The sequence below is a fragment of the Camponotus vicinus genome, unplaced genomic scaffold, assembly GCF_025532165.1.
Source record: "Camponotus vicinus isolate PSW18456_S1 unplaced genomic scaffold, iyCamVici1.0 SCAF_3, whole genome shotgun sequence".
Lineage (NCBI taxonomy): Eukaryota > Metazoa > Arthropoda > Insecta > Hymenoptera > Formicidae > Camponotus > Camponotus vicinus.
In genome coordinates, this window is record NW_028141967.1 from 5,122,287 (window position 1) to 5,150,245 (window position 27,959).

The 27,959-nt window shown below is 35.4% G+C and overlaps 1 protein-coding gene across 2 annotated transcripts in view; it reads left to right on the plus strand.

The window, feature by feature from the left end:
• Positions 1–27,959, plus strand: part of Nlg-4 (neuroligin 4) — a 235,304-nt gene that overhangs the window by 183,487 nt on the left and 23,858 nt on the right. For both annotated transcript variants that reach the window (XM_083093505.1, XM_083093506.1), the window contains one exon: positions 11,177–11,304. In XM_083093505.1, coding sequence (XP_082949631.1) covers positions 11,177–11,304 — 128 coding nt within the window. The remainder of the gene's footprint in view (positions 1–11,176; positions 11,305–27,959) is intronic.

A 27,959-nucleotide genomic window follows, 5' to 3' on the forward strand; every position in this document is an offset into this window, starting at 1 on the left:
TATTTAGATTCTCTGAATAACTTGATATCTTGTGATGTCTCGGATATTTGATATTTGTGAAATTTTTAAATTTCTACACAGCTATGTGGATGAGCAGATGAACATGAAACGAACTGAAATTGTATTAAATACATGTGTTATTAAGAGAGAGAGAGAGATAGAGGAGAAAAGTCACTCTTTTACATGGTTTATAGTGCAATTTCCGCTTTTCCGATGACACAACATTTTTCGAGAGGGATGAGGAAACGGGGGAGTTTTGATTCGATTACGCACAAAGAATAGAAACAGTTGAACAACTCTCTTGAGACAATTCGAATAATCGGATCCCCTTTGTCAGGTGGTTATAATTGAGTTATAGTGCCTTCCGCGCGTTTGCAAAATACCTTATTTCCGCTATATCTATTATACACCCCCCGCCCCGCACCTCTTTCGTCGATGAGCCTCCGACTCACTCATGAATTCCGCCATGAAGCGTTGCTCGAGGCTGTAATCCAGATGGATTTGGAAATTCGCAGGAAGCATTGTGGTTCCTCCGAGGAAGGAAGAGCGTTATAACGACACGGTACGGCATTCCGGGGAGAGAGCATGGTCCATGATGCCGCTAATGCTCTCTCTCCTCCCCCTCCCACCCCTCGCCGCGACGCGCGCGCGCGCCTTTCGCAACCGCAAAACCTGCTCGTGTCTCGCTTGCGTAAGGGATGAGAGGTTAGGTGGGGAGGATGGGGAGAGAGGGTGGCTCTAAGGGGCGTGGGAAGAGACAGAGCTTAATTACGCACTACCTGGATATGCACGTTGGGTAAATTGCTATTAGTGGTTTCGGAGACACGTTAAAATGGTTACCACAGCAACGGCTTTCATTTCTGTCTCGATGACAAAGGGAACGATGAAGAGTGATGAGCCGTGGTATCGGTCTGTACCGAGGGATTCGTCGAATGCTCGTTTTAAGGTTATTCTCGCTGCCGGGAAAAGCGTGCCCAGGAAAGCGCGATGAAAAATGTATCTCAATTTCGAGTAATCGCGCAAATTCGCGTTTTAATTAATTTTAATTACGCTACTCCGGCCGAAAGCCGTGGATGCGTTTAGAGAAACTTTTACGAACATTCTCCGCGTTTAAGGGGATCCCTCAACCTATCTGTTTTATCGACAAAACACTGTAATTTTTATCGCCTGCATAGAATTAAAAATCCTTTTCTACAGTTGAAGTATAGATGCAAACGGACACGGCGAAACCGATTATATACTGAGAAAGAAAAAAAAGTATAAGATTATATATTTATTTATCGATTTCTTAGATCAACATGGAGTCTAAAGCTATCACCTCATAAAGACATTAGCCTTGTATAAATGTTTTGTAGCTTTTATGCAATCAATAGCATACCCAATAGCGGACTGCACAATAAAAACTTGTGGAACTGTGAAAATTGAGTTTAGTAGTCTAATTAATAAATGGCACCTGCCCCAAACATTTCGGTCCGTATGTACCTGAAATATCGGTAAAGTAGAGTAGAAAAAGCAGTGCATCTTTTTTATAAATAACGTAATAGAGAGAGATATGGGATGAGGATTTACATAAGGGCGCTGTATCGTGTAAGAGTTCGCTGTTCAATGAGGGATCCCTTTAAGATCCGAATACAAAACATGGAGAAAAGACAAATGCAAAAAACGGAGAAATCGAAAGAAAATTCAAATGTCGAGAGATCGATCCGTTAAGAGTGCGATTCGATTGCTCGGTGCACGATTGTCTCATCGAGCCATCTCATTATCCGATCGTGCGCAAATGGGGAAGAGTAGAGGTATATTATGTCATGTGAAACTCTGTACACCCCTCGGTCCGCGATAAATCTCGGTCCGTATGTACCTGAAATGTCGGTAAAGTAGAGTAGAAAAAGCAGTGCATCTTTTTTATAAATAACGTAATAGAGAGAGATATGGGATGAGGATTTAGATAAGGGCGCTGTATCGTGTAAGAGTTCGCTGTTCAATGAGGGATCCCTTTAAGATCCGAATACAAAACACGGAGAAAAGACAAATGCAAAAAACGGAGAAATCGAAAGAAAATTCAAATGTCGAGAGATCGATCCGTTAAGGGTGCGATTCGATTGCGCGGTGCACGATTGTCTCATCGAGCCATCTCATTATCCGATCGTGCGCAAATGGGGAAGAGTAGAGGTATATTATGTCACGTGAAGCTCTGTACACCCCTCGGTCCGCAATAAATCTCCCTTACTCAAGATCACGATCTCCCACTCTAAATCCGTGTTCGCGCAGGGGCACGTCTCGAAGCTGGGATGATGATTAATAACGGGGCGGGGGTGCGAAGGGAAGGAGGTAGGGGAGGAAGAGGCGGAGAGGGAGGGCGTCTGTACCGAACGGCAACATTTTTTACCCGCGTTAATACGAGACTACTTTCGTATCGTCGTAACGAGAACGCGAGAAGAAGACAGGACGCGGAAAGAAGAAGGATGGAAGGGGGAGAGGGGACGAGAGAGAGAGAGAGAGGAATGGAAAGGGTGAGCCGACAGGGCAATGCATCAGCGGTTAATGAGCAAACTTTAATATTCTCCCGGACTAAAACCCACCACCCTTACCACCACCTATCTTCCGTCGACCACGAGCCAGCCCCCTATGCTCTGGAACTCGAGGAAGGGGTAGGAGGGGGAGCGCGAGGGGTGAGGGATGAGGTGACACGGCGAGCGCGATGCACACGACTGCCATAATTATTGTGCGCCGGCGGAAGAAGGGCGAAACAACGGCGTATATAAGGGCGGAGGGGGGAGGTCGGCGAGTCCGGGCTGTTTGGCGAGGACGGCGGGAAGGAGGGGGTGGAAATGGGGAGGTTAGAGACGCGGTTTGCACCACCGCGACACGCAACGCGCCGGAACGTTCTTTTGGAAATGGGATTCGGCTTCAAAGTCGCGTCAGCATTCATTAATTTCACATGGAGGATGATCCCCAATTAAAGAGAAAGAGAGAAAGAGCAATCGTGTCGGTTGAAAAAGCAGCTGTTCGATCACGACGATGACGTTGGTTAATTTGCCTCTTTTTTTTCTGTTTTTTTTTTCTTGTCAACGACCCGAATCGAAACGATGAAATACGATGAATAAAGTTCCGTCCCGTTCCATCTCAATTTGTCTCTCGTCAGTGCCGTGAATTTATCATTTTCTCGAAAGACGCGAGACCCTCTCGAAGAAGAATAAACTTAATCTCATTACATCAACATTCTTCACTGTTTTTCTTAAAAAAAAAATATTGAAACATAATTATAGCTTTAAAATATAATTTAAACACACACACACACACATGCGCGCATGTTACTTAGCGGAAAATTCGAGGTACATTTTAATTAAGTTGGCGGAGGAGGAAAGAAATTGAAATTAACTTTGAAGAAAAATGCAGCACTACTCGCCTCCGCGGTATGAAGACGTACGGAATGGAGACTACTTCGCTTTTCGCCTTTTTCCGTATCGTCACGTCGTACATTCTAAAAGGGGTATTAAGCTCGAATATGAAGCTTTTTCGCAGGTATCAGCAGGAAATTCTGCAGCGCCGCGTCCAAGAATGTGTTAACGACTTATGGAAGGACCGTGAGAAAGAGGAGAGGGAAGAGGGAGGGGGAGGAAGTACAATAGTTAGTGACGTACCGCCTTTTGCAATTATGCGGATGTCGCATGCGTTCTTCTGTGATGGCGTGCACAAGGTAGTTTGAATTCGTTTCCGAGAGAAAAGTCCGTGGATATATAATATCAGTGGAATGATTTCGCAGTGAAATTTCATTATGCCGAATACCGACCGAACGAAATTTTCATCATTTGATTATGAATCCCCGGCGAACGTCCGCATTAACTCCGGACCGTTAACAGGAAGTAATCGTCAAATAACATTAATATAGCTTTATATGTAATATCGGCAGATATTATATTAGTTGCGCACGCGCTATTATATAACTACAGAGCGCAATGCGATAATAATAACTACTAATAAAATTACTGATAAAACACTAATTACTGATTGAAATCTTATTATCGCATAACGTGATTTTTGAAAATGTGAAATAAAAAATCGAACATAAGTATAGTAGAATTATACTTATTAACTGATTAATTTCGTTGATTTTAAAGTGTTGATTAGCACCTTCTTCAAATTAGTTCCATCTAAATAATTCTGATTAATTCTGATGAAAAACAATCCTAGATGAAATTGTTGTTGACTTGTTTATATTAAAATTTCCTTTCTCTTAGAAATCCTATTGTTTCCCGTCTGATAAAAATCTTATTATCACAAAATGTGATTTCTAAAACAAATTCAATAAAGAATCGAATATGTACAATATTTCAAGTCGAATATGTATTTCAGTCGAATATATTTTTCAAGTTCTATCTAAATAATTGAAAAACAATATGTTTAAATGAAATTGTTGTTGATTTTTAAAAAATTTTCTTTGGTTAGAAACCTTATTATTTCTTTCTCTTAGAAATCTTATTGTTTTCCTTCTGATAGAAATCTTATTATCACAAAATGTTTCTAAAAATCGATAACGAATCGAGTATATATTAAAATTATATATATTAAGAATATATATTAAAATTACTTGTACGACTAAAATTAATTCCATTGATTTTAAAATGTCTTTGATTAGCATTTCTTTCAAATTTTTTACAAGCTTTAAATAATTGAAAATCAATATGTCTAAATGAGAGACTGTTGTTGATTTTTTTATATTAAAATTTCCTTTGGTTAGAAACCTTATTATTTTCTTTCTCTTAGAAATCTTATTGTTTTTCGTCTGATAGGAACCTTATTACCACATAACATGGTTTCTAAAAATATAAAAATTGATAGAATCGAATATATATATATATTAAAATTACTTGTACGACTAATTATTTCCATTGATATTTTAAAATATCTTGGATTAGTACTTTTTTCAAATTTTACAAATTCTATCTAAATAATTCTGATTAATTGAAGAATAATACATTTACATTATCGTTTTAGTGAGTCTTTTATATTAAAGTTCCCTTTTATTAGAAACCTTATTATTTCCTTTCTGTTAAAAATTTCATTGTTTCTTGTTACCATGAACATGATTTTTAAAAATGTAAAATCAATAAAGAATTGAATATATTAAAATTACATTGCTTGCATGACTAATTAATTTCATTGATATTTTTAAAATATCTCTGATTAACACCTTCTCCAAATTAGCTCTATCTAAATAATTCTGATTAATTGAAAAGCAATCCTAGATTAAATTGTTGTTGATTTGTTTATATTAAAATTTCCTTTCTTTTTGAAATCCTATTGATTCCTGACTGATAGAAATCTTATTATCACAAAATGTGGTTTCTAAAAATGTAAATTCGATAAAGAATCGAGTATATGTTAAAATTATATATATTAAGAATATATATTAAAATTACTTGTACGATTAAAATTAATTCCATTGATATTTTAAAGTGTCTTTGGTTAGTACTTTTTTCAAATTTTTTTACAAGCTCTATCTAAATAATTGAAAATCAATATGTCTAAATGAGAGACTGTTGTTGATTTTTTTATATTAAAATTTCCTTTGGTAGAAACATTATTATTTTCTTTCTCTTAGAAATCTTATTGTTTTTCGTCTGATAGGAACCTTATTACCACATAACATGGTTTCTAAAAATATAAAAATTGATAGAATCGAATATATATATATTAAAATTACTTGTACGACTAATTATTTCCATTGATATTTTAAAATATCTTGGATTAGTACTTTTTTCAAATTTTACAAATTCTATCTAAATAATTCTGATTAATTGAAGAATAATACATTTACATTATCGTTTTAGTGAGTCTTTTATATTAAAGTTCCCTTTTATTAGAAACCTTATTATTTCCTTTCTGTTAAAAATTTCATTGTTTCTTGTTACCATGAACATGATTTTTAAAAATGTAAAATCAATAAAGAATTGAATATATATTAAAATTACATGACTAATTAATTCCATTGATATTTTTAAAATATCTTTGATTAGCATCTTCTCCCAAAGTTACAGCTCTATCTAAATAATTCTAATTAATTCTACCTAATTGATTGAAAAATAATACGTTTAAATGATTGTTGTTGTATTTTTGATATTAAAATTTCCTTTCTTTCTTAATTTTTTATTTTTCCATGCTAAAGAAAACTGTCCTTATTTTTTTATCATATCGCCATTTTGATTTGTATATCAGAAAAATATTTCTACGTTTTCCGCGTATCTCGCATACTCTCTTTTCATATTTTATTCAACGTTCCGCACATGTGTTTTGTACCTCGACTTTCCACTACACGCGTTATAATTTACACATAGACATGTCAGAGGGCTTGTGGTGAATGTCGGCTCGGCCAGGTGTGACATCAAGGTCCACTGAGCTAGCATAGATCCCCGATGTTAGTCGGCATTTTTCCAAGCGACTTTACGTAAGGGGATTAAAGCGAAATCGAGCTTTAAATTGATAGACAGAGAGGGAGTGCCATTGATCGGAGCCGGTTTCACTTAAATCGCCGATGATGCATGCTAACTGGCAGTCGCGCCCATTAGTGATCGATCTCCCGAGCGGAGATTGTCTATAGGTCCATACATGACCATACGATGCTCGTAATTGGCTTCATGGGCATAACCAGCTGTTGTGTCTGGCGTCTTTCATCATTCAAATGGAACGGCTCGCGGCAGATGCACGATAAAAATAACGAGCTGGTTATAGACTTAAATAAAGAGCCCTCTAATCAAGATTGGATTTAAACGCTTCCCTTCAAAATGCGCGCAATTACCTTCGTTTACGCAATTGAGTTGTTTGTTTACTTTAATTCGCATGTTGTGTAAAAAAAACTACACGATTTGCCGAAATGAAAAATATGTAAAGCAAATTTTTCCGTGCATTCGAACTTTGCTATCTCGGTTCATGAAACTCGTCGAATTAATTTTATTCGCTTTCAACTTTGTGACGATCCTCCGCTTAAAACGAAATACGAATGAAATATTGACAGGATCGGATTTCCTGTACCTTGCATCGAGGATCAGGGCAGATTAATGACCAATTAATTGCTAACTCGCGAGTTGAATGTTAACGTGTACTTGGAAGATAATTTAATTAAAATTATAATGATGTATTAACTGATAGAGATCCCTTTACAGTAATGTGTCAGTGATACCGCGCATATTTTATGTGCCGGCACAATGGTCGCGGCTCATAATTTATGTATCGCCGACGATGCATTTTCAGAGAAACGGCATTACATAATTCATTGAATTTATACGAGCAGGATAGCAAACTTTCTGTATAGACTATAACGTCATAAATCATCACGACTTGAAACAAGAAAAATCGAAGGACGACGGCAGCGTCGTAATATTTTTCGTCAAAAATTGTTTGCAACGAAAAAGAATTCTTCGCGATCGTGTAAATTGAAAGCGCGATACGTATTTACTTTAACTCGTATATCCTCTCATAATCGATATTATAAAACCTAACCATCAAATTTCTTTCCATCTCTCTCTTTCATTAGAAAATTTATATTCAATATTTTCCAAATAAATGATAATTTTCTAAATCAATATTTTCTAAATAAATGATAATTTTTTTTTAATTAAAATGGAATTTTCTTAAAAAACGCAATTAAATATTTATATATTTTTTGGAAAATTTGATCAATTATAAAGAAAAAGATAGAAGCTACAGTAAATTGTGCAGGTATTGAATCTTATCGGAATATATCTAGATTAATTGAGAGCAAAGACAATTCAATTTTAATCAATATAATATTAATATAATTAAATACATTCAATTTTTTATAACAATTTTAATTTTAAGATGACACAACATACAAATATTTTTTTACAATTTTCTAAAATTTTTTATCTAGAAGGAAAATGTTTCGGAAATGTTGACACGTGAGAAAATCGCTCCAAGCATTTATTATCAGGGCGGTTTATAATGTCTCGTCAAGCTGCGTGGCAACACGAGATGCTCGCTCTTTCTCTCTCTCTCTCTCTTTCTCTCTCTCTCTCTCTCTCTCTCTGCGAAGGGGGTTGTGCATTATAGATTATTGTTATCTCTGCTGTTGCGCAATCTACATACATAGCTGCACGTTATCCGACCGTCTCGGCATATTTCATCACGAGAGCATTCGCGGCAGACGATTGCAAACACGTCATCGCAGGAGCATCGCTCGTCGTGTACCGAGGGTACGCAATCAATGCAACGAATTTTCCCATCTCCCCTGTTCTTTTCATCCTATCCGACACATTGCTGCAAATTATTGAAGATCCGTTGCTAGAAATTATTTTCTGGCAACCCGTAGATACTTATGTTCTCTCTCAATTGTATCAATTTATTTATTGCCTGCGCGATTTTTCGATCAAATAACGCGACACCCACGATTTAGTAGCTTGCTTTAAACGCAGTCCGACCTTCTCTAGATCTCGATGGAGAAATGATGGGGATGACAGAGTCGGAGAGGCTTCCGGATTGATCTCCGGAACGTTTAATTAATTACGCATCGTTAAGCATATGATGGCTTTTATTAGTCCTTTATTATCGTTAGTGATTTTAAATCTCATTTGTGACGGTTCCGTTTTGCAGACTCGTAATGAGAACGGAAACCTATAATAAATAATTGGTCTTAATCGTACTGAGAAAAGAAGTATCTCATCTCCCGACGAGACGAGGAAATTCGTAATACATTCGCTCTGCGAATACTCGAGAGAGATTTTCGCTCGGCTGACTCGCAGTTGCTATCATTAATTGGACAGACAGCGATTTCTTCATCGAGATATAGTCTTCCCTTCCATTTACCGCGTCGTAAGAACAGTGTAATCTCCGGAGAAAGAAGCGCGCGTCTTTAGATTCGCGGAAAGTTTAGCCGTCGTATCCAGGCAACCTGGGATGGGATGAACAAATTTTATGAAAACAACCTCTAATTCCTAGACACCAATCATATTAATCATCTGTTTTCCCTCTCTAATGCGGTATTTTATAACCGTGATTATATACACAAATAAATTATGCAAATGAATTAATAATCAATTTGTTCATTGCTGACCGCAAATGAATAATAATTATCCATTCGTTTATATATATTAATAGATATATCAATAGGATTATAAAATAGATGATATTATTGGTAAAGTCTGATGCTATTTGGCGATAACATGAATGCTAGTGACTAAATTTTTGAAGCTTGCTAAAGTCCATTTAGTGTTAATAGAGGAATACAATTTAAAGATTAAAAAATATTTATAAAAATATTAATATTGTTAAAACTAAAGTCATTCATAATATTAAATGTAAAATAATAAAATAATGAAATATAAGAAAAATAAATAAAAAGCATAACAAGAAAAAAATAACAATTAAGTATCATATTTTTTTTTTAATATTTCTCTTTTAAAAAAATACAAGCTTATGTAAAAATAAAAATGTAACAAAATAATGAAACAAAAAATGTAAAACGCACATAATCTTGTTGCATGACACATCCGGTTACAAATCAGATCATTTGGAGGATCGTGCTTTGGCGAATAAAAATTCAAGCCTGTAGTGTAAAACTATCGACTCGTTCGCGAGATGCGCGAGAGAGGCAGCTGTATCCATAAAATTTTCAGTTGCTTTTAATATACGACAGGAATTCGGCAACGGTTTGTTTTTCGTCGAAATAAAATGTTTTTTTCAAGCGAGCCCGCGCACGTGTGTGACGGATGATATTGCTATAACTAAAATAACAACCTTATTTCACACGGCGAATTTCCATTTCGGCGGAGGGAGCCCGCATTCCCCATGCGTTTTCACCCCCCGGCGTGATTTACATCCGACATGCGACCAACTTTGCTCATAATTATCCGTGTAATTTGACCAATCAAACGATACGCTCTCGAATATCGCGATATCGAAGATCCACGATTTTAGCATTTATCCCCCACGCGCGCTCGTAAATCTATAATTTGCGGAATTAATGCCGTTAGCCCCGCTATAACGACCGCTATACCGTGGCCATTATCGCTGCGAATTCAAAAAGTGATAAATTTTTCGTAGCCATTTACTCTTAAAAAAACAGGACGCACACAAAATCGATTACTCGAAAGAGTATCAAAGTTTCTTTATTTTATATCGACGAGAATCGTCGCGGAGCGAAGATTTTATAATTTGACAGCTCGAGTATCGAGGGGAAGAGGAGAGAGGAAATTGTGATACACTCCTTTCGAAAAGAGGAGCGGCTGATAACGAGCGACGCGAACAAAAGCGTCTCCCGCGTTGTATCTCTTCCCTGTACTTGAGGGTGGCTCAAAGAGGGTGGCTCTGTCGCCGTTTGCCGTTAATGCAAACGAGGGATCAGCCCTGTGTTACTTCCGTTTTCCGGCCGAAGCAGCCACGGTCGGTCCGGTCTCGTGGATCGTTATAGCCCCCTGACCGCGGAATAGGGGATGACCCGCAAGTCTTACCTCAACAGGCGTAACGGGAATGCGCAAGTTTCGGAAACTGGCGAACTTTGCATGTGCCGCATCGATACTCTGAATTATGCGATGCTCGTGACTCGAATTCACCCCCGCCCCCGCTGAAATTTGCTCCCGCGATTCTCAGCGAAATAAGTGTAATAAATATTCCACCAGCTATATCTACATGAAAGAATACTTTCGTCGGGATTTCTCGATCTGATATAATGCTGTGCGAAAAATATAACTTAATTTAATTTTATAAGGATACTTTTAATATCATGTTTAGTAAAGATATGGTTATTAATAACTGCCTTCACCAACGTTAACTTTAATCTTACGCTCTCTTTGCTCTTTTCCATTTAATTTTTAATTTCTTTTCTCCTTAATTTTTAATTTTAGAGTGAAATTTAAGGTAAGATTATATTATAATTAAATGGTATTAATAACATTTCTCACGAGAGAATTCTGTAATTTTATTTTGACATGAATTTTTTAGAAATTTCATAAGAAAGTTTCCTCTCTTTTCTCTTCCTCTGTCTCTTTGTAATGAAATAACAGAAATGTAAATACAATGGGATATAGGGTATCTTTTTTATTTACATACTATATTAATATGTTTCTAAAGGTATTATTTTATATATTATTATTATCATTATTTACGTAAATCTATTGTATCCAGAGTGAAATGAAACTAATAAAACATTATTTTGAATTTACAGAAATCCGAACATTATCGATCATCATGGGAGAAACGACACTCTTTTACCAGCTAGTAGAGAGAAGAGTCGATTTCGCACTTTGTCCTGGGAACAGTACGATCCAGTGCATCAGAAATACTTGGAAATCGGTAAGTAACGTCACATTTTTGTATATAATTTTATAATAAACATTACATGAATTTTTTTAACTTACCAAAGCAGAAATTATAATAAAGAAAGAAACGAAAGTATTATTAAAATTTATTAATATTATTAAAATTTACATTGTTAAATTTTTAATCTTAATTAAAAATTTAATAATAATTTAAATTTTATTTTATTTAATAATAATTTAAATCTTAAATTATTATTAAATAAAGAAATTGAAGGACACATAATAATACATAAAATAATATTTTCGTAAGCGAAAATAATTATCTGAATTTATATCCGATTAATTTAACAATTAATTTTGATACAAAATTTGCAAGTTTCTACGCTATATCATTTCTAAAGTAGCTAATTGCGAATTAAAATGAAGAGAGAAATAGTCCATCAATTATCGGCGCCGATAAAAAAATAATAACTCCAACTATCAAGCCCTTCCGAACTTGTGATCGCCATCGCATTTCCGATTCAATTCCACTGATTTGCCTACTCAGGACGTTAATAATTAGCGAAATGCTCAAACTTCTCGTGTTCCCGTTTATCGAAATTAAATTATCAGCGAATGCAAATGGCTGAAAAAGAAGGAAGACGCTCTTCAGCAGATACTCACCGGGCAAAAATCGAGACCGTCGCTCGCGCGAGTGGTTCATCTTCGAGAGGGGGGACCACTCGTCCTTCGATTAGTCTTCACTTGGCGAATCCGTATAGAAGAAAACGCGCTGGCTGCCGCGTTAGCTCGAATTAGAACGGGTCAGATCCCGGGCGAGCTTTCATCGTTTCGTACGTGAGGGAAGAAAGGACGGGAGATGAAGTGTCGCGCCAGGAACACGGCTTGCCACTCGTGTGGAGCTGTCCGAGTTCCGCGGAAAGAGCGATCGGAGACTTTCCACGAGGCCATTTTTATTGTGACGACTGCGGTGTGCTCGAGCACGTCGCAGATGACGCGAAATGAGCCCTTTGACCTGAAAAAAAACATCCGCAGCTTATTCCGTATAAGCCGTTGACGTGGCCGTGAGAAATCAGACGCCGGTATCAATTATTTTCTCAATTTCTCCAACGTCATACATCATCACTAGTCGAGGGAGAATAAGAAGGAAATTTGAAAATTGAAAGATGTATGTCTCGCTTAAGGTAAGAAGATAATCTTAACGAACGATCTCTGGGGGAATCTTCGCCCATCCTTTAGTTGCAATAATGAAACACGTAGGCCGGGCGATTTCGAAATGAAAAGATCCTCATCTAGATCGCGCGAGAGACACGGCGGAAGGTGTGCTCGCCATTTTTCATCGGAGGGTCTGGTGAAAAATCGCATTGAATCAATAGCCCGCATTCCACGTTGCCCGACCCGACTCGAGTCGACTCGATTCTCCAGGACGTCCGCGCGTGATCCGAGAAAAATGTGCCGCGAAAATGGAACAGAAGGGCGAAGTGCTTTCCCTCTCGAGTGATTAATTTTTTTTTTATCTTTTTTTTCTTATATCTTCGCCCTTCTTATCTGGACCGAGTAAAAAATCTCCCCCCCTACCCCCCCGGCTGAAAGCTCGCGCCCCGGGAAAATGGGATTCTCACCAGAGATATCGACATTATATTCAGAGTGCTCGCTAGAATCTGCATCGTTAAAACTCGGATTCATCCTCGCATTTATATTTAAACGTTATCGCCGGAAACTATAATTTTTTTTCAAAGACAGAGGGAGGTTCTCGTTACTATTAAAAACATTTTTAAAAACTCTATAGTCTCCCCAGCAAACACCAAATAACATGTAACAGTTATATTGTTGAGTGGAAAATTACAACTAACAATTATATAAATGTTACTTGGTGTTTGCTGGGTCCTAGGATAAATTTTTCATCAACGTAACATTATTTTAATTCTACTGGGAACGATGCTGTCAAACATTCCTTCTTCTTTACGACTCTCGTCTTCTATTTGAATCTAATCGCAAGATATCTGATAGAATCTCGCGAAATGCAATAAAACAGGATGATAACAACGGATATAGCCGAGCGCAATTTGAAAAACGTCGGGCATTATCGATGAGTCTGTTTCGAATTTTACACAGCGGAGAAATTCAATAATCTTTTGTTCCTTCGATTCGGTTTAATCTTCGATTTCCGGCAAACTCCGAAGGGGGATGAGTGGGGTGGGGTTTTCCCGAGCGAAACGAAAACAGCAATCGTCGATTCGAGTGGTCGTTGTTTTACGTCTACGGTATTCCGCCTTTGTTCGCCTATTCGCTCTCACCGCAGCATTCTCTATCTACTTCGCAATAGTTTTTGCCCCCTTTGCCCCTCTTTCCCCCTTGCCCCTTCGCCCTCCACCCTCTTTGTAGCTACCCCTTAATTCCCATATAAACGTGCTTCGCTCGCTAGCATCGGTTAACCTTCGTACAAGTTTCAAGGCATTGCTTCCGACTCTTATTTATGTTATAATTTCTTTACGTGTTAAATTCCCTCGAAAATACTCCTGGTACTTTGATATGGTATCATTAGATGAATTGTACAATTAAAAGTTAACATCTTGTGCTTGTCTCGTGTCTTTTGTTTCAATTCAATCTTCTTGAATTAAATGTTCTGAAACTTGCTTTCTATTAAGCTTTTTATTAACTTGCTTTTTCTCTAGATTCATTATAACACTGCAATAATTTTAAAAAAATTTCGGAATTTTGAAGTTAATTTAATTCTAATGAAAAAGAGGGAACTTTTAGCGCACTCAAAAGATATTATAATCTAATATATCTTTTATAATTGCATTATCGGTCTTTGTGCCCCTTTTTTCTCAATCTTCTTAAATTAAAAATCCTAAAACTTGCTTTTTGTTAATTTAAGGTTCATTATAATTGTTAATTAAAACCGGAATTTCAAAATTCTGAAATTAATTCTATATTGAAAAAGAAGAATTTTTAGAGATATAAAAAATATTCTAAATATATTCTTCTTAGCATCTCTCAGTTTTTAAGAATTAAATCTCTTAAAGATTTAAAGGCAATAAATTCCAAAATCTAGAGACCAGAAGTAATGTGTGTAATTTCTCTAAAAAATAAAAGAAACACATATAGACGAATTGTATAATAGGATCCTGTGCTTATTCTTTTGTGTCTCAATCTTCTTAAATTAAATGTTTTAAGAAACTTGCTTTTTATTAATTTAAGATTCGTTATAATTGCTGTATTAAAACTAGAATTTTAAAATTCTGAAATTAATTAAATCCTATATTTAAAAAGAAGAATTTTTAAAAAATTCAAGAAATATTATCTAATACACCTTTAGCATTTTTTAACTTATAAGAATTAAATTTCTAAAAAAATTGCTATAATTAAAATCGGAATTTTTCATAATTTTGAAATTTATTTAATTAAAAAAGAAAACTTATATTAAAAGAAGGAAACTGTTTTAGAGAATTTAAAAAGTATTATCTAATACATCTTTAGCGTCTTTGAATTTATCTAATATATTTTTAGCATTTTTAAATTTATAAGAATTGAATTTCTAAAAAAATTGCTATAATTAAAATCGAAATTTCTCATAATTCTGAAATTTATTTAATTAAAAAAGAAAACTTATATTAAAAGAAGGAAACTGTTTTAGAGAATTTAAAAAGTATTATCTAATACACCTTTAGCATCTCTGAATTTCTAAGAATTAAATCTCTAAAAAAATTGCTATAATTAAGACCGAAATTTCTCAGAATTTTGAAATTAATTTAATTAAAAATCTTATATTAAAAAAAGAAACTTTTAGAGAAAATTGAAAAGTATTATAATCTAATACATCTTTAGCATCTCTTAATTTCCAGGAATTGAATCTCTTAAAGATTTAAAGGCGATGAATCCCAAAATCTAGAGACCAGAAGCAATGTGTGTGATTTCCGGAGCAAATGCAAAACGGGAATGCTGAAACAGCTTTTCTATTAAATCAATTGAACATCAGGAAACGTATCTTTAATTAAAACAGTGGAAGAAGCTTGTCGACATGGAATGCGCTGAAATTAGAGCAACCACCGCGTATCGTGGCAGCAACGTCCGTGAATAAATTCCCAAACGACCTATCGCACACGAGTTTCGTTGATCCACGCACGACTCCACGCGCTTGTTACGTTCGCTATTGTTCGTAATTAAATCAGAGATCCCTTCGTATTTCCTTCTCCCTTTTACCTCTGCCGCGTTGAAGGCTCGTAAAGCCACGAGCATCGCTTTATATCCCGCTCGCGAGATGAACAGTGACATTTGACACGGGTGGACGCCGGTGGTCTCCTCATAACACCGTTAAACCATTATAAACGCCTACAAGATGTTTCATAAGTTTCGCGACAAGCTTGATATTATTCCGTGACATATTTTGAGGTGCTTGCCACAGAGATATTTTCTTAAAAATATTAAATATATCATACAAGCGGCACGATTGTTAAACTTATTTACCTTTGGAGATGCGTTTTATTAAAATTCTTGGAAACTTTTTGTGAGAAAAATATAAATATAAATTATAAATTGATATAAATTATAAATTATGTGTTAGGGATAATTTATGATATGTGTAAAAAGAATTTTCAAACTTTTGCTGAAATTGTTTCCAGCAAAAAATCCTTCCAAAGGATGCGAGTTTGATACGGTTGTGTAACCAGTTGCGCGTAAACATCCTGTACAGGATCATAGCACGAGAAACTCGTAATGGGCGAAACGCGGCGACGTGAAATAACGAGCTTAAATAGATTACGCGAAGATTACAAAGCAAGGCCAGCTTTTCCCATGTGAGTTATGAGATGACATGTCCTGGCTAATCGATCATTAGTGTCAATATCGACGTATCTAATGTTCAGTGCTGAATTAGTAAACTCCAATAAGAGCACAATAAAAATTGATGTTCATGAATTTCAAGATATTTAATTACATATTTAATTAGTTTAGGCAATTAATTTATTATTTTAATTATATTATTTTAATTATATTTTAATTAATTATTTATAATAATTTATTCAATTAATTTATTTTTTACGTTTTAATTTGTGGTTTTAGTATATTTCTATGCAATTAGAGCGAGAAAAGATAAAAGTACATGAAGAAAACTAATTTAATTCGACTTGCGTAACTTACGTATAATTTGTAGACCCAAGACGTTCATTTAAATTCATTAATTTTTCGTCTCAAGTTCACTATATCAATAAAGCTGAGGGGACGAAAGTCGACCTTCCGCAAAACAAGCTACTCGAAGGTTGCTTCTCCCTTCGGGCGGTTTCCTCTTTCGAAGAAACTCTTCCTTTTCCGGAGATTAAAGGTCGGATGAAATCTGGAAAGGCTTGAAGGCGGTGTCCCTAGACTATCGGCCGAGTATAAAGCGCTAAACAGCAAGTTGGTCCGTCGAACTTTTGAAGTCTCGCGACTTTGCTCTTATCGAGATTAGCCCGGGTCGGAAGTCCTACAGGGAAAGTTGGCAATTGATTACAAAATATTGAAGGTGACACCCAAGTCTCGGGGCCCCGTTCCTTGTCCTTACCTTAACCGCCCCGCGCAATAAATATCTCGAATATTGGCTCCCACCGTCCTCCCCTGTTCAACTTCGCTTCAGGAAATCGGGGGCTCGTTGTAGGACATGCTCGCGAAATGAACACACTGTATGAATTAATCGATCGGTAAATATTTGACACATCGTAGCGGAGTTCCAAGACTTCTAAAACTCGGAGGAGATCGGTAAGGAACGTAGTTTAAAGGGGTCGGGAGTTCCACAATTTTCGCTCCACCGTGTCTCGATTAATTCTTAAAACCCTGCACGGGACCCTGCACTCTACTGCCGCCCCCGCACCCCGCGGAAAGTAACAAGTTTTGCGTGCACGTAGTTATCCTTGCAGGGGCCATAACTTCAGCGCCCCTATCCTTCTTTTACTATGGTTATATTGTACGACGTTAAACTCACAAACTCGGCGGACAAAGTCGCATGAGTTTTAATTAAGGAGGAATGTCTCCTCCCCCGCCCACCCTCCTCCTTCGCCTCGTCTATAATTTACGTCCGTCCGCTCATATCGCGAAAATCACATGTGCGTTCGAAAGTTAAAGCGGAAAGTTGTTCGGCCAATTCAATCGGTGCCGTAAACTTCGCGACGGTCTTTTTCGAGTTTCTTATACGCGCTCGCGGGCGACAATGTTCGTTTCTTGTCAAAGTTTCCACCACCCCTCGCTGGCGTATCGCCATAGGCGCCCGATATCCCGCATCTATGTAAGATTTCTTCGGGAATTTACGTAACAGCGGCGGCCGCAAGAAGATCCGCGGAAAGTTTTATCGCCGGGAAGAAGAAACAGAGCGAGGAAATTAATAAATCCCGAAGGAGGGATGACGACAGGATCGAAAAGTCGCGGTTAGATTAGGGAGTCGCGAATCCTGCGATATTTCGAGAGCTTAGGGTGTCCTTTTAAAAATGTCTTTAAATTACAAATCCCGAAAATCGCCTCGGAAGCACGCAATTATTAATTCCCATCTTGAAGCGAACTGTCAGTTTGGTTTAAACAAGCACTCCAAACACACGTCACACATTTCAACGCAACTTTTCGATATTTTCCAAATGGTATTCATTTTACCTCGCAGATTTTGCGCCATATTTTTTGGACAAAATTCGTTGTTAAATATTGTTAAATAAACTTCTAAAGAGAGAGAGAGGGATAGTTTCAACTTAAATATATATCGTACACCGGGGTTGAATCGTATCAATGTTATTGTAACGTATAATACACACACACACGCGGATCCTTTTTCCATTAAATCCATTTGGGAATTACAAACAGTTTTCGCAACTTCTCGCGTTGCTTGGGCGTGTCAAAAACATGTAACGAGCCATGCACTCTGTCATTAGAAACGCAGCTGTTTTATCTCTGGCACTTGTATAATAACGCGATATCTCGATAGGCTTCGAAGCAGTTTCGCCGCATTGATTTCGCGCCAACGGAAATCTATAAACCCATTACAGGATATCCCATGTAGGGCATAAATCGCATCACGTAATATCACTTGCAAGACAGTGTGCACGTGTGTCGTGAATTACAACACGTCCTGTTTACATGCACTTTGCACCGGTGTGCATTGTATATGTATCCTTCTCCTTATCTCCTTGCTCCCTATCTGCATCATATGCGATTATATTTATTCATGTATTGTATTGATTATATATCTCTATTCTGAATATTATTAATATGTTATAAATTATTGTATAATCTCATCAAACATCAAATAACAGTTATATAAACTGTTAGTTATAATTTCCAACTCAACAATATAACAGTTATATAACAGTTACATAACATGTAACAGTTATATTGTTGAGTGGGAAATTACAACTAACAATTATATAAATGTTACTTGGTGTTTGCTGGGATTATAATTAGTATATTATATTTATACAATATATTTATACAATATTGGTATGTTATATTTATACAATAATTATTATCATATTTTTTCCTCGAAAAATTTATGATCATTAATTAATAAAAATTCATATAAAAATCATACACTTTTACGTTTGCATTATATTTGAAAAAAATTAAATCGTTACTTAAGATTCGTAACAAAAATTAATAACAAAATTTCTAAATGAAAACTCTATTTGACAAGGGATAATGCTTTGTCTGGTCAGTTTAGCGCAAGGATCGCGCACGCGACTGTCAAACTACCCTTTGTAAAATCCTCTTTTACAATCCTTATTCTCTGGGTCTTAAGCTGCCAAAACAACCCGCGCAAACTAGGCGAACTCGCATCCCCTCCCTTCCTCCATCGATACGTGAGCGCGTTCCCTTAAATGGGAGGGCGAGACTAATGCACGTGGGAATTTCGATATATTACGACAGGTACCCTCGAGGAGCAAGGCTCGGAACAACTCGATGAAGCTGCCAAATTGTAATGCCGCGGAATTATCTCGGACCGTCGAACCTCGATTCCACTTTCGCAGGACTCGCCGCGCGCCATAACTCTTACTTCAGTCTCCCAGGACAGTTGCTTCTTTCGCGAAATAGGGCGAAGGGGTAATTTATCGTGAAGGGAAAATTTTTACACAGCCAACAAATTTTTACGATAGAATCGAATCAGATGTAAAAAAAGAAATCAGACTTAATTTTATCGTGACTGTGGACAAGATTTTATTATCCTTTTTTTGCTTCCTCGATCTTAGTATTTTACAAGGACCATTAATTGTCGAACACATTATTAAGATTTTTCTCAAATTTCAATTAAAAAGGATTTATCAAAAGTATGCTTTTGAAATATTTCACGTATAAAGTTTGAGAGAAACGTGCAGAAAAGATATTCGCGGTCCAGATGAAATTCACTGATAAAGTTGCACTTTTCGGCCGGCGGGGGATGCTTTATTTTATCGTCTCGATGAGCACGGATGGTACAACATTGGCGGTACTTACGACTGCAACAACTTTCGTACATAAAAATAAAGGTAAGCCCGTATCTCGGTAAGGGAGGAGACGGGGATGGGGGGGAGGCGCATCGAGTCGGAGTCTGAGGTGCGGTAACTTCGTCTTTAAGTTCTCGCGAGTCCCCGCTGCAGTTTCCCAACGACCAGCAGCTGCTCTGGAGTTGAATGCAAAGACGCAGCCATGTGTTTCTTGCTACTCTATTCTTGCCGTCATTATATCCCACTTCCGACCACATCGCGGTATCGATCACCCAATTTTGTTACAATTATAGCTGTTAAAACGAAAAGTTTGCGTCGCCCGGATAAAGTTGGGACTTTCTTGCGAATTTCCTTCGATTCGCGATGTTCATCTTGCGTTCAATCTTTCGTGTACAAAAGTGGGGGAAACATTCGATATAATAAAAATATCAAATCAAATTTTTACCTTACTTTTTTTGCTTCTCGTTGCAAAAAAAGCAAAATCCGATAAGAAGAGACACCGCGTTGAAGGATCGACACTTTCTGGATGCATTTAAAGTTTCAATTTAACACGGAGGGATGTACGCGAGAGAATTCCAGGATTTGAACAGAACCATCGATCAATTAACGCGCGGGAGTACATCGATCAAACTGTAGCCTTTGTGACAGTTATGCAAATGAAGTGCCAATTAATTACTTAGCACGTAATGAAAACCGCGTCTTCTCTATAGAGCCTCGTTTCTAAGGCAGCTGAAAGAAGAGCAATTTTTTCGCGCCTCAGTGATTAATCAGCGAGTGTGATGAAACTATTCGATTTGCCATTTGCACGTCATTTTTCACGAGTCGCAACACAAATAACATTATCGATGAAAAAGAAAAAGAAAGAGAGAGAAAATTATTATTATTATTAATTTGTTATTGTTTATTAACGTTTTAATAAAGAGAAAAGAAGAATAAAAAGTCTATAATTTTATTCCTAAAAATCTTTGCATATTAATATACATAATTATAAATATAATTATTATGCATAATATTTTTATAAATATTAAATATTTTTTATTAGAATCTAATAATCTAATCCTTGGATATTAATATAATATTTAATATACAGGGTGTTTCTTAATAAGTTCGAAAAATTTTAGGAGATGACTCTTTGTCGAAAATTAAGGGGGGTTTTTCATATAAACATGTACTCCTACATTCCTCCTTGTAGAGTTACACTCCTCCAAAAATGGGGGTAAAAATTAGATTTTTATTTTTTTCTCAAACTTGGAACAAGTTAAAAAAATGAAATTAGGTGAATACTTTCTACTAGTAAAAAGATTATTTATTAATATTTTTTTCAGCCTCCCGTATTGTTATAAGGGGATGAAACTAACAAACCCTATTCAATTTTTTATTAGAATTTTTTAATGGGCCGAAATATGATCATTTAAAAATATACATTAAAAAGCTTGATTTATTTAGAAACATTTTTATTTCTTTTATTTTTTTCATAAAATCAGTAGTTTTCAAGAAAAAAAAGAATACGTTATCGTGCACAGCACGATGCTAAATAGAATTACGAGAAGTTAAATTTTAAAATAAAAATAAAATTAGAGTAAATGTTGAGAAAATTGGAACAAAAGCAAAATTATAATAAAAACCTAAAAAATAAAAACTTAATTTTCACCCCCATTTTTGGAGGAGTGTAACTCCACAGGGAAGGATGTAGAAGTATATGTTTATATATGAAAAATCCCCCTTAATTTTCGACAAAGAATATCCTAAAATTTTTCGCACTTATTAAGAAGTACCCTATATATTATATACAATATATTTATATATATTGTATATAATACAGAAGAAAATATCTAATGGATATCTACTGGATATCTACATATCCATTTAATGTCCATATCCACTATGGATAACCTATAGATATCTAAAAGATGTCTAAAATGTTTATATCTCCTGAATAACCAATGATGATATCCATTGAATATCCATATAAAATCCCTATATCCATATCTACTGAAAATCTATGGAAGATATCCACTGGACATCCATATAAAATCCACATACCCATATCTACTGAAAATCTACCAAAGATATCCATTGAACATCCATATATTGTCCACATATCCATGTCCACTGAACATCTACCAAGGATATCCATTAGACATCCATATAATGTCTACATATCCATGTCCACTGAAAATCTATCAAGGATATCCATTGGACATCCATATAAAATCTACATATCCATATCTACTGAAAATCTACCAAAGATATCCAATGGATATTCATATACTTCCACGAGCTTCACGCCTCGCCGCTAGGTGGCGAAAAGGAAAACGCCTAACCCGAAAGTGGGATCCATCTAAGACAGTATATAAGGCCGCAGCGCAGGTCCCACGAATCACGGCTTATCGGTCAGAGCGCAGACTATTATAGCCGCATGTCCTCTAGCTTTTGAGGAGCTCCAGAGCTCCATATAATTAACCGCAGACGGTTAATTTTTTTTTAAATTCCGTTATATATGGTATCTATATACAGAACATTAAATCAATATCCATTCAAAAATAAATATCAATATATACGTAATAAATGTATCTATATATAATAAATATCCACTGAATATTGTATAGATATTTACAGGATATTGGTTTACATATCCTGTAGATATTTATGGAACATTGAATAAATATCCACGCAGAAATCTGATGAATATCCAGTGTACATGCAATGGATATCTACAGAAATATCCACTAAATATTGTATGAATACCTAATGGATATTTATGTAGATATCCTATGGATATTTATGAGATCTCGAATGGCGGACATCTGGATATCTAAAGCACGTCTAATAAATGTTCCTATATATTCGTGGATATCCCTAATGCCCATTGAGAATATCTAATAGATATCTAATAGATATTATTTTCTGTGTGGGTATATATATTATTATATATATTTTATTATATATAATTTTTTTATAAATATTTTTTTTAGAATCTAATTATTTTCTTTTTAAGGAACTATTTAAACATCGATTAATGACAACTTTTCGCAAATCTCGAAACCGTCGAATTGGAAGCTTCCGATACTGCAGTAGCGCGATAAATGCATTCTCGAAGCTACACATGTCATATTGTCAAAACTGTCAAGGGATGTCGGTGTCACGTGATATAAGAAGCAGGAGATTTTTCTAGAAGCTTCGAAACTTTAGTATCGTACGTGATACACGTTCCACCAGTCCACCATATGCAAATGTATATATTATAAGTTGAGAGACGGGTAATCAAATTAATATTAAAATACATGTCGCACCGCGTGGATTCATTTTACCACGCGGGTTACAAAATTGAACATAACCTAACTCATTCTGCATTATGCACTATGCGTGTCTCCATCATGCGTATTTGACGAAACGCGCATTACTAAACGATGTATGGCTTCCCGTAGGATTCCCCCGCGGCTCCCCCACCCCCTGCCCGTCCTAGCCCCCCTCGAAACTCGCGGCAGGAAACGTCAAGCCATTTGACACGAGTGTCGGCGAATAATTGTCCGCCGACCCGGCACGAGTCGCGGAGATTAAAACGGTCGGGAAACCTCTAAAGCATCGATGGCGATGACGATGCTGATGAGGGTGCTTCCATTTGCAACAGGACGCACGAGTCCCGTCCCTCTGCGGCGTGTATTTCGTGTTTACGTGATGCACGATCATCCCATTCGTGCGTGCACACCCAGGGAGCGAGCATAAATTAACCTGTACTGCAAACAGACGCGTGTATTAGTATGTAACTTTCGTTGCTCCCAGCCACTTTGCACTCTTCATGAAGAACCGAGTAAACGAATATTATATCGGGTACAACGAAATAATATGCCCCACATTCGCTTAAATCGATGTAACATGCACTTTAGATGAACATGGTTTATTGATAGTGGAAATTTTATTTTTATTGATAATTTTTATTGATAGTTGAAATTTCTTAATATTGTAATTAATATTAATATTGATTTATTTGAAATGTTTTAATGATGAGATTGTTTGTAAATATTAAAAGGAGCGGTGACGAACGCTTCAGATGGCTATAATCAATAAAAAACATATTTTTCTTTAATTATAAAATTCGATGAAACATAGAAATTTATATTTTATCTCAATAAAAATTGATTGAATGCATACAAGAATTGCATCTTTCTCCATTTCTTCTAAAAAAAACGTTGATTTATTAATACCTTCGTCATTGCTTCTAGCAACGCTTCTTCGCCCTTGTAATTCTTTTAATAAGTTTTGCTCGTGGTCTGTAAAAGAAAAGATGAAAAAATATTACAATAATCTGCAAAAAAGAGATAAAAAAATGTTATAATAGAGCTAGGGAATATTTCCCTTATATGCGGCATTTTTGCATTTTTAAAGAAAAATACATTCTCATACATATCGAATAGAAAAAAACATGTGTACTGTTACTGGTCATATTTTATAAATTATACTTTCAGAATAAATACAGTGAGAACATATATAAATTTTATGAAATTAAAAGTATGATTGAAAATACTTGTCAATAAATTTTACAATTTTTTCTCCTTAAAAATTGTTGACTCTGTAATTTTCTTTAATGTAACATCGCATTTAAAGCAATTCTGCACTGTCATTTATCGACTCGCGTTTTAATAATACTTATTGATAAGCTTATTATGTCTGAGCACAAGCGCGGGGAATTTTTCTTCTATGACGGGAAAATTATTACACTATTTTATCCTAACAAAAACCTCGCTCGCTCATGATTTTCGCTTAGAATAATTTAGTTTGGAACCAAATTAGTTAATTTGGAATTTTTGAATCGGGTGGAAAATTCGAAAACTCTCTTAACATCTCATTATGCTATTTTACATATTTTAATCTGGTGTTTTCACAATCTTAATCACGAACAAAAATTAAAATGTAATAAAATTTAATAATGACGAGATGACTATTCAGGATGAAAAATAGCAATTTTCACTCAACTTCCTTTTAATTCTGAATTAAAATTCTTAATCTGTTAATCATAATTTATTAAATATTTTGATTGTTAATTTTTGCCAAATTGCCAAACTTTCAATCAAAATAGCGGACATTTGATGAATTTACAGATATTTGATCGATATTCCCGCGAATGCTGAGGCAAGTAACGTGACAGGAAATGACGAAAGCAGGTTAGACAGATCGCTCCATTACTTTTTGGCGGCGCGATATGCGAGTGCGATGCAACGTTGTTCAAACGAACTGGTATGCAGCACTTAATCACGGTATTACTGTGACAGAGTGCCGCTAATGCAATGCCAATTTGGCGTTAAGAATTAATGCGCTCACGATCGGAGCTTAGCGGTTTACGACCGCGAGATGCGTCAGCATCGATGACGCCAGAAGGATTGCAGTGCTATCGCACGGAAATAACGATAGCTGCGCACATTTTTACGCCATCGATTATATTGAATTATAAATCATCGATTATTAAAAATCTGAAATGAATTGTCTCGAGAATTATACGCATAAAATTTACGCTAAACACACTGCATTTATTATGTAGAAAGAATAGACAAATAGATAGGGAGGAATATAGAAGAATAGAAACGTTCCTCGACGATTTTGCAAAGATTAAGCATGCAATTTTAATTAAAAATCGACAATTTTTGATTGTAATGTGTATTATATATATTATATGTTATATATTATATATATTTTTTGCTAACTTGAATTGACTTCAACTTTTTAATATTATTTTTACTATTATTTTTATTATTTTATTATTTTAATTAATTAATTCAAAGCAAATACGTGTGTTTAAAAATCAAAGAAATTGTTATTTAATATGACTAGTAATTTTAGTTTAAAATCACCGATTTTTGAACGTAATGTGTATTAGATATATTTTTCTTATGATTTATTTGATTTTTTTTAATTCTAAGACTACATTTAAGAAAAATTGCTATGGAATTTCTTTGTTATTGCAAAGAATTAGAATATGATTAGCAATTTTTATTTAAAATCAATGATCTTTGAATTTATAATATATGATTTCTTTTGCTGTTTAGCTTGACATTTTAATATTATATTAATTAACTTTTTAATATTATTTTAATTATTTTATTTAATTATTTTAATTATTTTAATTAATTAATTCAAAGCAAATACGTGTGTTTAAGAATTAAAGAAATTGTTATCTAGTATGCGACTAGTAATTTTAGTTTAAAATCGACGAATTTTTAACGTAATGTGTATTATATAAATTTTTCTTATCATTTATTTGAATTTTTAAATTCAAAGAATACATTTAAGAATCAGCAAAATTACTATAGAATTTCTTTGCTATTCTTTGCAAAATTAGAATGCGCACTTTTAATTTAAAATCAACCACTTTTTAATATCATGCATATTATATGTTTTCTTTTGCGATTTTACTTGAATTTTTCTTAATATAATTCAAAGAATTGAAAGAATATGTTTGAGAATCAGAGAAATTGTTATGGGATTTGTTCGGCTTTGGATTTGTTCGCTTTCCACTTTTATCCGGCACGAAATTAGCCTTGTCGACACAACCATCCATGTCTTCGATAACGATTGATCGAAAGGACGACGCGTTCGCGCTGCCGCTGACAGGTTAATGAATGCCGTTTTCGCGAAATTAGTGACGTCGTGAATTTTCGAGCGTGCCTGAGACACACAATGGCTGTCGCTAATCGCACGAGCGGCGATCCGAAAATACGAATCGCCATCATTGCGCGCTGCTGTTCTTCATAATTTAGTCGTGACAAGAGCGAATCTACGAGAGGTCTTATTAACGCTGTTTAATCGCACCTCTATAATAGATTAAATGACACGTCATTCACATTCCCATCACTAAACAATAACATGATTGTGAGGTGTCTTCCAATATCATTCGATGGATGAGAAACTAGGAAAATGTCGAAGAAAGTGATAAATTTATATTTACATATTTATTTTATAGATATAATAAATATTCTAACAGGCGCATCTTTAAATGCATCATGTTCAAATTCGCAAACAAATCGACACAAGGAAAGAAAAAAAATGGTTTTCAACAAAAGTGATCGACCATGATATTATTCTAAAAATATAGTTAAATACATATGATAAGTTACATTGCTATATTATTTTTAAAGAAAGTAAAAAAATTATGGAACACTTATAATTAGAAAAAAAAAGAAGAGAGAGAAAAGAACATCAGCCAACTTTTTCCGGAATATAATTTTATAACCAGACGCAGGAATGACCGGTAATGACCGAGCATGTTCATCGTTTGAAAAGCTAGGAAAATTTCAAGGAAAAATGATAAACATATTTATATATTTATATAATAAATATTTTTTAATATATTTAACAGGTGCATTTTGAAATGCATCATACTTAGACAGTCGCAGAAAAACCGACACAAGAAAAGAATGAAAAAAATAGTTTTCAAAAAATGATCAACCATCACATTACTTTAAAAATAAATAATTAAATATATATAAATAAATATAAATAAACATAATAAATTATATATAAATATATAATAATTATTATTATACATTCTGAAGCTTTCCTATAAATAATATAGAAATATAATTTATTACATATATTTATTATATATAATATATTAATTATTATATACAATAATAAATTATATTTCTATATTATTTATGAGAATAAAAAGCTCCGGAAAATTTATAAAATTAGAAAAAAAGAAGAAAAGGAGAGAAAAAGAGAGGAGACCATCGATAGTAACGACTCAACTTTTTCCGGGACGCGCTTGCAGAACGTGAGCCGAAACGCAGGAATGACCGGTAATGACCGAGCACGCTCAACGTCTCTCCGAGTGCAGCAGGAGATTACGTCCGGGCATTAATATCGCCTTTTCCAAGGTAGAGAGAGAGACGAGAAGTTGGCGCCGGCAGAGGCGGTACGAATAGCCGTAAGTTACTCGCTCGACGTGTCCGTCGATATTGCGATAGTTAAGCGCAGGAACAGGCGCATAATGCAGGAGCTGCAGGCTTTGTGGACGGTCCCCGCGGGAACTTCCCTTGGAACTCCGCTCCAAGTTCTCGCGCCGGGCATTAAAGTATTACCGGGATAATTTGTTACCACCTGCCGCGAGATTTCGGGAAATCTCTTTAATAAGCTCCCGATCGCCGGCGGCCTGATTAACGCGAATAACGTTGTCGGAATATTGTACCTGTCCCTGTTAACTTTCTCGTCCGTATTCATGGGTAGTCGCTCCAAAGTCGAGGCAAGGCATTATTTATTA